General features: G+C 33.6%; 1 protein-coding gene and 1 pseudogene across 1 annotated transcript; both read right to left on the minus strand.

The window, feature by feature from the left end:
- LOC126022201 (protein Churchill-like) overlaps positions 1-11,376 on the minus strand; it is a 38,208-nt pseudogene extending 26,832 nt beyond the window's left edge.
- LOC126022897 (olfactory receptor 8S1-like) lies at positions 5,800-6,741 on the minus strand. Its single transcript, XM_049783910.1, has one exon. It carries the CDS (start codon positions 6,739-6,741, stop codon positions 5,800-5,802), a length of 942 nt encoding a protein of 313 aa, XP_049639867.1.

Consider the following 11,376-nt stretch of genomic DNA (forward strand, 5'->3'; position numbering starts at 1 on the left):
TTTTAGAATTTGTCTATTGTTTTCTATATAGGCTCTTAATCTATGTGGTAAGATAGTTGATTTGACTTTTTATTCTCTTTTAATGAAGGCATATAGTAATAAAAATTTCCCTCATACTACATACCCCTGCTGTATCCTATATATCCTGGTAGTTTTTTGTTTTATGTAATACTTTTATTTCTTCTTTAATCTCTTCTATGATTCAATTGTTGCTTATCAATGTTTTGTTCAGTTTCTTAATGTTGGAACTTAAAAAATAATAATAGTTAATTTCAACCTCCTTACATTGTAATCTAAGAGATATTATTTCTATTTTTGAAACTTTGTTTATATTTTTCTTATGTCCTAGAATGTAGTTCATACTAGAGAATGTTCCAAGTGAACAGGAGAAGGATGTATAGTCAGTTTTTAAAGAAGTATATTCCAAATAATTCCAGTTCTTTCAGCTACTCATTTAGGACTTTTTTTCTTTCCTGATTACCTAATTGATCTGTCTAATGACAATAAAAAAAGAGAATTTCAAATCTCCCACTATTGTTGCATTTCTTTCCATCTGCTTATTTTCAGTATTTGAGCTCTGTATTTATAAGCCTTTCTACTCTTTATTTGTTACATATTTATTGATGAGTCAGAACCCTTTGTTCTATTAATCTCTCTACAGTATAGCATGTGCCTTATCTGTTATTAAATCTTCCTGGTGCCTCATTACATTTTAGCTTGTATATTATTCCTGATAAATATTGATGTAAGTATAGCTGTCTCTGTTTTCCCTCACCACTAGCTTGTTTAATTATTTCTGTCCTTTTTGATATTTTACTTAATTTGTGAATTCAAGTGGTTTTCCTGTAAGCAGCAGATAATTGGATTTTCTTTTCTGATTCATTTAGCCTCTCTATTATGAGGTAGTTTAGTCCATTTACATTAATAAAAACTCAAAGCGAGATTATTGATATAACAAAATGTATTGCCATTTTTGTATTTAGGATATTTTTGTTTGTTTTTCTTTTGTAATTATTCTTTCCCTTTTTATAGAAAGCCTTTCAATAATTTCTGTAGGATTCATTTTGCTGTAGTAACATCATAAACTTTGTTTTTATATATCTTTCAAATTTCAATAACAACATTGCAGGGTAGTGGAATTTAGGAAATTATTTTTATTATCATACAGCATATGCATGTGTTATTTCATTTTCTTCTTGCTTGTATGGTTTGATATTAATGATCTGGTGTGTTTTTTATATCAGCATCTTCTCTTTTTCATTGTCTAGGTCTTACCATGTTGATTAAAATATATCTTGGTATTATTCTCCATTTTTCTATTTCATATGGATCTCTTGACTCTAAGCATACAAGTTCCCCTCAAGGGTTGGGAAATTCTTAACTATTATCTTTCAGCCATTATTTTTCTTCTCATTTCTTTTTTTTTTTTTGATTTTTGGGCCACACCCGGTAATGCTCAGGGGTTACTCCTGGTTATGTGCTCAGAAGTTGCTCCTGGCTTGGGGGACCATATGGGACACCGGGGGATCGAACCGCGGTCCGTCCAAGGCTAGCGCAGGCAAGGCAGGCACCTTACCTTTAGCGCCACCGCCCGGCCCCTTCTCATTTCTTTTTTCCTTCTCCTTCTGGTATTCCTTTTGCTGTTGTCCATTAAATGTATTACACTTTATTTTATTTTTCTCTTACATATTTGCTTCTAGTTCTTTATTTATATTTAGTCACCATGAATGACAAAGTTATTGATGGCTGGTTTTAAGGCATCATTGTTCCAGTATCAATCCTTTCACTAGCATTTACTTTCCTTAGTCAACATCCCCAGTTCCCAATCTACCCCCTATTTCCAGCCTGACATTATGGCATGTACTTTATTTTTAAATTTTGGGCTCTGTAGTTTACATTGTTATTGATAAGGTTCTATGCTTAATATGTTACCAACTTTCAGCCCTTCTCCTCTTTCTTCTCTTCCTGAGTGGACTGTTCCTTCTACCATGCCTCTTCATTTTTGTTTTGTATTCAAATTCTTCCGTACAGTTTTCAGCATTCAGAATACTGTAGCTTTGACTTGCTATTGTATTCGTTAGCTGCTTTAATTCTATTTGCATGTATTCTTTAATACTCTGCAATAGTTCTTCTGATCCGTAGTCAGACGCGTTATCCATTGCGCCACTGGCCCGACAATAGTTCTTGAAGTTGCTTAAATTTGTCTTCTAGTATTTCAAGTATTTCATTAATTTTTATTACCATTGTATAAAGTACTATTTTTAGATCTTTCTCCATCAGGATGAAAATTTGCTGAACCAGAAGACTAACTAAAGTTTAAGCTAAGGGTTTGTCAATGTCATTTTTACTTTAAGAGACTCAGATGAATTTTACTGTTTCATCTATAGTTTTACATTTTTTTCTACTATAGATTTTATTCTTTCCATTCTTTAAAAAAATATTTTAGTTAAGACATTAGGTCTACTTAAGGCATTAATTTAGTTATCTATTAAAGCCTTTTCTTTTTTGTATAAGGCTGTATTACTATGAATTTTCTTTTCTTTATTATTCTTTCTGTATTTCACATAACTTTATGTCTCATGTCTTTTTATAATATCCTTGTTGCTTCAAGAAAATATTTAATTTTTATATACCTGTTAGCAAATTTTTGGTGATAAGCGTTTGAGTTTTTTTCCTTACATTCTTTCTATGCTTAATTCACACCTTGATAGCATTGTGAATAAAAGATACTTGATATGATCTCAATCTTTGTGACTTTATTGACTTTTTTTGTGCCTGAGCATGTGATCTATCTGGGATTTATTCCATATACAATATGGGAACAGTGCATAATTGGTTTTAGGGAAAAGGAGAGCCTTGTATATATCTATTAACCTCAATATCCTACTCCGCATTTAAACTTCTGTCTCCTTATTAATTTTCTGTCTTGTTCGTTCATCCCGTGATGAAAATAAGATGTTTAAATCCTCTACTATGACTATTACTACTGTGTAACTATCAATATTTCTCCTCAGGTCTATTATCTATTTTTTAAAGAACTTTGCAGTACCTTTATTTGTTGTATACACATCAATAAGAGCTAAGTTCTCTTGGAATATTGACCCTTCAATCAATAATAATGCTGGCCATAGTATACTTTGCCTTCCAGTTTAATTTCTAAAATTGTAGGTGTTATTCCCTTATTTTATTTGATTTTATTATTTATTTTATTTTTTGGTTTTTGGGCCACACCCGGTGAAGCTCGGGGATTTCTCCTGGCTATGCACTCAGAAATCGCTCCTGGCTTGGGGGACTATATGGAATTCCAGGGGGTTAAACTGCAGTCTGTTTTAGGCTAGCACAGGCAAGGCAGATGCCTTACCACTTTTTCTACCACTCTGGCCACTACTCCCTTATTTTTTAGGCCAGGAGTTGTTTCTATGAATTGTTTTTTCAGCCTTTTTATTTGAGGTTTTGCTTATCTTTGATTAAAGTGAGTCTCCTATAAACTTTAATTGTACTGTGCTTTCTGATGCATTCTGCCACCCTGGCCATGTATTTTTAAATTAGAGAGGTCAATTCATTAACATTTAGAAAATTAATTTGCTTAAATTTATTCCATTCCAGTGGCATGTGTTTTGAACATTTTGTAGTTTATCTTTGTTTCCTTGTACTTTTCTTATCTGACCACCTGTATTTTAATGTCTGACTATTGTATACTAACAAGCTTCCATTCACATCTTGTTTATTTATTCTATGTACACAATCTAGACTTAAATTCTAAGCTTATTAATTATTTAAATTTAAAGCAAGTAAGTCTTGAGTTCATTTTGGGAGATCTCATCATAGACTCCTTCTTTATACTATTTGTTGGCTTATTTTAATGTGTCTTACTAATTCTGAGTTGTATTCCCTTTCCTTTCCCTTTTAAAGAATACTATGTCATATTTTAGTCATATTTTTTATTTTATGTTTTTGTTTTTAATAGATTATTTATTGCTCTTTACAAAATCAAGTTTTCTTTTTGTTGTTTTTGAAAGTATGATCTTGTTGCTGTCAGTCAACTGTAAGCTGGGCAGGGCAATATGTTGACTTGGCTAAGCAAGTGCGCCTCTTTGTAACCTTCTTTCCTAGTGGCTTTGAATGGGCTCAAATGTCCTCCCTCAAGAATAAAATCTCCACATCATTATCAGAGGGTAGGGAAGAAAAAAGTTTTGCTGTTTGTTTCCGTCGAGGGCCCAGTTCTCAATTACTTGTTTCCCTTTCAGTCCTTGTGAAAATAGAGTTGTGTGTTTGGGAAATTTGGTGTGTGTGTGTGTGTGTGTGTGTGTGTGTGTGTGTGTGTGTGTGTGTGTGTGTGTGGTGTTGAAATATACCACCATCACATTATCTTAGAATCTAGTGAGGCATTTTCTCCTCAGCAAGAATCTCTGATTCTACATGTTCATTTTCTCATTCTAATTCAACTATTCCTCCAGGCAAGATTTCCTAAATAATTTGTTTTTGGTTTAAAACTAAAATACCTTTATCACAAAAATACTAGCTAGGGTGTCTCCTTCTTGAACTATGTTGGCCCTGTCCCTCTCCACCTTACTATAAAATAATTTTCATAGTTACTAAAGTATTATTGTACTATAACACATGCTTCAAAACTGATATATATATATTTAACTTTGAAATTATTATAAATAAACAAATTAAAATATACTTCTGTACTTTACCATACAATAGACCTTTTTATTTAAGCGACCCCATGACTTCCTGCAGTCCCTTATGACAATCACTCAAAGTCATATATTTAAAATATTTATTTTTCTTTATTAAATACATTGATAATTTTTTATAACACATTAATGAAATCAGGTAATGTTTGTTTTTCTTCCTATTAAACATGAACCATTTGGTAAATATTTTCTAAAATACTGTCACTTTAAAAATAAAAGAAATTTGAATTGGAAAAGACAATATTCTTGAGTCATCTTAGAAAATAAAATATATGAAAATATACACATAATATGGCATAATTGTAGGAATGATTAGATGCAGATTTTATATAAAACTTTGAAATAATATAAAGGCAGTTTTTCAGTGACAGTATCAGTTGATTATAGATGTAAAAATTCAAGTCAAATATTCTTTAGAAAAACAAATTTAGGTGAATGTGGACAGTCAGTAAAGTCTGGGAGAGAATCTGTAAATGACAGTTCCCTAGTGAAAATATAGTACTATAGGATAGAAAGGAAACAAAAATGGAAGAGGTGAATTATGCTTTTTTAACATCTGAAGGTGCTAGAGAGGCAGAGAGAATGGAAAATGTGAATTTCACATTTTTATTTAATAATTCCCATTCTTACTAATAAGACCATCTCATATTTGTACAACTCCTTCCCTTTCAAGTCCAAACTTACCCTAGACCCTTATCTTAAACCTGAGTGTGAATTTTATGTCTTACAATTAGTGACGTTGGCTCTTTTATTTTTAGCAAAATTTTACTTCTAAATCTTAGATCTATATAAAAGTTCAGATCTTAGACTATTTTCTTACTGATAATTTTAGAGAAAATGTTTCTTAAAGGAAGAATAAGCTTAATAAAATTAACAAATAAATAAATAAAATAAAATTAATAGTTGTACAATTAATTACTTTGTTCCCTAAGCAAACTACCAATCAAGCAAGCAGTACTTGGCTGCTTTCTCTTGCATTTCAAAGAAGAGTTCTTTAAAATATTTTCCGTAAGTTACTAAAAAAGAAATATATTCCATATTCATTACTTAATTATCTGATGAAATTTCCTTCATTTCTCAATTTTTCTTTTACCTGTTATCTACTATTGAAGACAAAGTGAATCTTTCTTGAAACATTTTTTAGGGCTTCTTTCACTTCTTTGTTCTTCAGGCTGTAGATAAGAGGATTTACTAGCGGAGTGATCACACTGTACTGTAGGGCAAAAATCAATTCAAGTGGAGGATTTAAGGCTGGCATGAAATATCGAAGCAAAGCAGATCCATAGAAGAAGCTCACTGCAATGAGGTGAGAGGAGCAGGTGGAGAAGGCCTTACTTCTCCCAGTGGCAGACGTGATGCTCAGAATGGTAGAGATGATGTGGGCATAAGAGAAGAAGATCAGGAATAAGGTCCCAGAGGCATGAACAATGGCAGAACATATTAGGACTGCAAAGTTGCTAGAAATATCAGAGCATGACAGAGAAAATAGAGAAGGCAGCTCACAGCTGAAGTGAGGCAGGATATGAGCCTCACAGAATTCCAATTTAGAAGCCATAAGGATGTTAATGAATGCATCCAGAAAGCCTAGTCCCCACGAGCCCCAAATGAGACCCCTACACAACTCTTTGCTCATCACCTGGTTATAAATCAAAGGGCAACATATAGCAGCATAGCGGTCATAGGCCATGGCAGAGAGCACAAAAGCTTCAATTCCTACAGCAGAAAACACAAAAAATGACTGAGCAAGACAGTCTTCTAGTGACACAGATTTTGTCTTCGACAGGAGATTCTCCAGCATCTTGGGTACTATGGTTGTAGTTAAACAAATATCCAGGAAAGAAAGATGACTGAGGAAGAAGTACATGGGTGTGTGGAGATGGCAATCTATTCTAATCACCATTATCATCATAACATTCCCCCACAATGTGAGGAGGTAAACCCCTAGGAACAGCACAAAGAATATAACTTGTATATGAGGGTTAGAAGAGAGTCCAAGGAGAATGAATTCTGTTATGGTACTGTGGTTTCTCACAACCATGATATATGTTTCACTGGAATAAAAACAGAAAGAAGAAAGTATTTAACCCTCATTTTTGTTCCATGTCAGAATCTCAATTAAATTCTATGTAAACATATTGTTGGATTTTTAGCCTCTTCATATTTCATATGGATTCCATATTTCATATGGAAATAAAACAATCTTTCCCAAACTTTCCATATTTTTCCCACTTGATTATTAACTTACTGTGTTTGAATCAATCTTTCTTTGCACTTTATTTATTTATTTATTTATTTATTTATTTTTGCTCACCATTTGTGGCCAAGGCTTACTTCTTATTTTTACTTAGGACTCATGCCTAGTGATGCTTTAGGGGCAATATGGAGTGCAAAATGTTGAACCAGATCTAAAGCATGAATGCAAGGCAAACACCTTTCAGCTGTAGCTGTACTATCAAGTCCCTGCTTTTCTTTCCCCTTTCTAGCTCCATAATGCTTTATATAATTTTCAGTTTACTCTATGACTAATTGATTTCATCTCTCTCTGAACAGTTCCTTATTCCTGCAAGACTGCTGATCAAATTATATCCAACTAACTTCCTGGAGAAGTGATAACAATATTCTTTGATTTCCTGAGTTACACAGCATCTCAACTTATAAAAGTTGATAATGGCCTTAATAAAATATTTTTTATAAAAACATGCTTTTTTCATTATACTTTTAATCATTATGTATTTCTAGCATATTTGATCATTTCACTCAAGGGATATTTCTTACTATGGTTGTGGACACATTTTATGGGGCATGAGGATAAGAAGGAATATTGCTTAACTGATATTTATAGTAATTTAAATACCCACAAGATTCATATTTATTTAGTTTTCCATTTTAACAACCAGGATTTTATTCCTAAAATAGAATCTGTTCGAGGTCTATGAAGCTATAATGTCTTTGGTTTCATACCCTGCCCATCTGACACCCATTTTCTGATCATGCTTCTCTTCACTCTGTTCTTCTTCATCCTTTACTATCTTAAGATGAGCATATACTTATGAATAAAATTTTGGATTTAGAAATCAATATGCTTTTAAATCCTGAACTTTCAGAAGAATAGGATATTTATTGAATACAGAATTAATGAGGTAAATAACACTGTTTATATGTAATTGGTTTGAGTAATATTGCCAAGAATAATTCTGTACAGAATTAAATATTACTTTTATCTGAAAATGATGAGAAGTAATAAAGACATTATATGAGGTTGAGGTAGAATTGGCTATGAAGAACTTATAAGTTTGTCTTCCATATACTAATTCACAGCTAAGTATTTTCCCACAGCGGTAGCTTACGCTGTATACTAGCTCATTTCTGTCTACAAATGGGGGTCCATTTAAAATAAGGATACTCCGGGGGGGCAAATGAGAAAGATATGGAATGCATGCTAGGAACAGGGGTGAAGGGAGGACAATACTGGTGGTGAGAATGGCCCTGATTCATTGTCACTATGTACCTTAAATATTACTGTGAAAGAGTTGTAATTCACTTTAGTCACAATATATATTATTTAAAAAATAAAATAAGGGGCCAGAGCGATAGCATGGAGGTAAGGTGTTTGCCTTGCATGCAGAAGGTCGGTGGTTCGAGCCCCAGCATCCCATATGGTTCCCCGAGCCTGCTAGGGGTGATTTCTGAGAGTAGAGCCAGGAGTAACCCCTGAGCACTGTCAGGTGTGGCCCAAAAAACAAAAATAAATAAATTAATTAATTAAGGACACTTATTGATATAGCCATTTGAAAATTTTAGCTATCAGTATATTTATTTGTTTAGATATCCAATATTTTATTTGTCCACCCTTTTTTCATCCTTTCAGTAAGTTGTCATCTTTCCTAATTTATCTATTTTCCCACTATTTATGTAATTATTCATTTATGTAAATATCATAATTTACATAATTATCATTTATGTAATTATTCCAAATTCTATGGATTTGTCCAAAGTCCCCTACTTACATGACATCAGGTAAACAATATATAGTTTGATGATACTTCTTATTTGATGAGAAAAATATGACTTTAGCAATAATAGAATCAAAAGAGGTCTTTCTTCTTCCTTTTTGTGTCTGATGCCTGGGATCAAACCCTCAAACAAAAGAGGCATGTGCTATACCTCCACATTCCAAGTTCTGAAGTCTTCACTCTCTCAGATCTACAGAAGAAGTCTAGAAAATTGCAATTATCACAAACACAGTACATTTAATAATCATAAAACATATAGGCAAGATCTTATGCTTAAGATTTTTGTTTAGTCCAAAAATTACATATTCTGCACTAGAGGATGATTCCAGTAGGGTATAGAAAAATTGGGCTCTTGAACTTCAAACGACTAACTTAGAAACATTACCAAATCTCAAGAAGTCCGATTCAGAGGCCATAATGGGCTTTTGCTGCTATTTAGAGTAATAAAGCATTTTCTCTGCTTTCTGGATTCATTTTACCTAAAAATTTCCTCAGCAGGTCAGATATATAGATTTGCAGGAGTGGAAAACATTTTCTAGGAATAAAACAATTGATTTCTGAGGAGTAGCTGGCTTAACTTTCTAGAGAATAATTTTGCTCTGGCAAGTCTATGTATTTCTCAGAGTGCTGTCACTGACAGAATTTTCTCCCACTGCCAGACCTTAATATGCCAGACTTTCATGTTTTACACACATACTTCTGTTAACCACCATCTAGAAGGAATCACTGTATTAGCCATACACCCTGCAGTAATATCCCTAATCTATTTGTGCCTTAATTTCTTTGGCTCTAAACTGTACTAATAGTAAGTTACTTAGAGAGTGGTGCTTATCGATATAGCTGGAGTCCTCACTGGATAATTGACACTTTTTTTTTTTGGTACTGGTGGAGTGTTTCACCTTCTTTTTCTCCTTCATCTCCCAAATCGATGATGAGAGCCTCTAGAAGGATTCCACCCATTTTTGGAGTATTAGACTCTTACCCCAGTTTATATATCTTCTCTTTTTCCGGCAAAACCATGCAACTTGAACTAGCTAGTCCTGCCTACAGTTAGAGGGGGAGATAAAGGAGGCATCAAGACCAAACAGGTGCAAGACTACTAGGTAGTGGGTTGGATACAGAGGGGACCACATATTCTAGCCGCCCTGGGGGTGAGGGAAGAGGAAATGGGAGGTAGGACAAAAACGGAGGTTTAGGGAGGACAATTTGGTGATGGGAATCCCCCCTGATTTTATGTAAATATGTACCTAAAATGTTATTGTCAACAATATGTAAGACACTATGATCAAACTAAAAATTATATTAAAAAAATTAACACTCAAAGTCTTGTCACTCAGCAAACCTCAGCTATTATTCTTGTAATACACTAAACCTTTTCCCTGGTATTAAAAATGACCTTGGGTCAGAGATAGAAAAGGAGGTAAGGTGCATAATACTCTGCTTGTGGTCCACATTGGCTGACTCCCTGGCACATAGGATCCCTTGAGCACTATCAGGAGATGCCCCTGATCACAGACTTAGGAGTAGTGCCTAAAGAGTACTACAGTGGTATGGTTCCACAGTCAAAAAATGAAAAGTTGGCTCACTTTTCCCCCTTATAAACAAAGCCTCAGAATTACGCATCTCTCATATGTGATGAGGGAACAGTTTTAGTTTCTAGTAATATCTACTATTTTTGGAAGGAAAACTCATCATACAACTCACAACTAAGAAGTGAAGAATAGCTACATAACATATTTTAAATTATTCTGCATGAGAGATTTTTGTAAATCTCTTCAACTTATGTATCTTATTCAACTATTTGTAGACATCAACATAGATTCATGGGTACTTGTTTTGTAATTTGAGATATAAGTTCATATAAAAATAAGTTCCTTGCTCAAAATTCTCCAACTTTAGTTACTGGGATTGCTTTTATTGGCTGTTCTGTAAATTAGAAACATTACCAATCATTATAATTTTCTTTTTCAAGCACTTCCATGTTTTGTCCGGCAAGATGCTCACCTAGGACTGCTCAGAACTAGATTTAGTTATTTCTCCAAAGAGCCTTCATTCCTTCTACTGAATCCACATTTGGGAAAGGAGGTATGCTTAGTCTAGTTAATATTTTAGCCACATAAATATTAACAAAGATGCTTTATTCTGGCCGCATTGATGTAAAGTAGGAAATTTAGCAGAGAAGATTAGCTACAGAGACACGTTAGCCCCTAAATTATCTTTCCTTTCCAAGAATAGTATGTTGAGCAAAGAAAAATTCAAATTTTCACTGTAAACTAGGCTTGCTGATATTATAAAACAACACAACACAGTTAAAACAGAACTGCAGAGGAGCTTAAAATAACTGAGTCAGTTGTGGGTCAACAGGGACAATACTGATTATCTTCAACTTTGCCACATAATGACACAGCATTGAATATTCCTGAAATTCATCCATGATCTGACTGTGTACTCATCCATGGCTACTATATGATGACGAGTCTTACACAAATGATCATACGTAAAGATTTCTTCTCCATCTTGCTCTTTCAATGATATGTTTGTGGTTAACATAAAATCTTATTGCATACTGTACAGCCTGTAAAGTTCAGCAAAAAAGATCCATTTTTCAGGCAGGTGGTACCCCAATTGGGATACTCCTTCTCACAAGTCCCTGCCAACAT

Source organism: Suncus etruscus, chromosome 11 (assembly GCF_024139225.1).
Source record: "Suncus etruscus isolate mSunEtr1 chromosome 11, mSunEtr1.pri.cur, whole genome shotgun sequence".
Taxonomy (NCBI): domain Eukaryota; kingdom Metazoa; phylum Chordata; class Mammalia; order Eulipotyphla; family Soricidae; genus Suncus; species Suncus etruscus.

Bases quoted from the DNA above. Each gene is read 5' to 3' on its own strand.
- LOC126022897 (XM_049783910.1), bottom strand. From the start codon at position 6,741: ATGGTTGTGAGAAACCACAGTACCATAACAGAATTCATTCTCCTTGGA.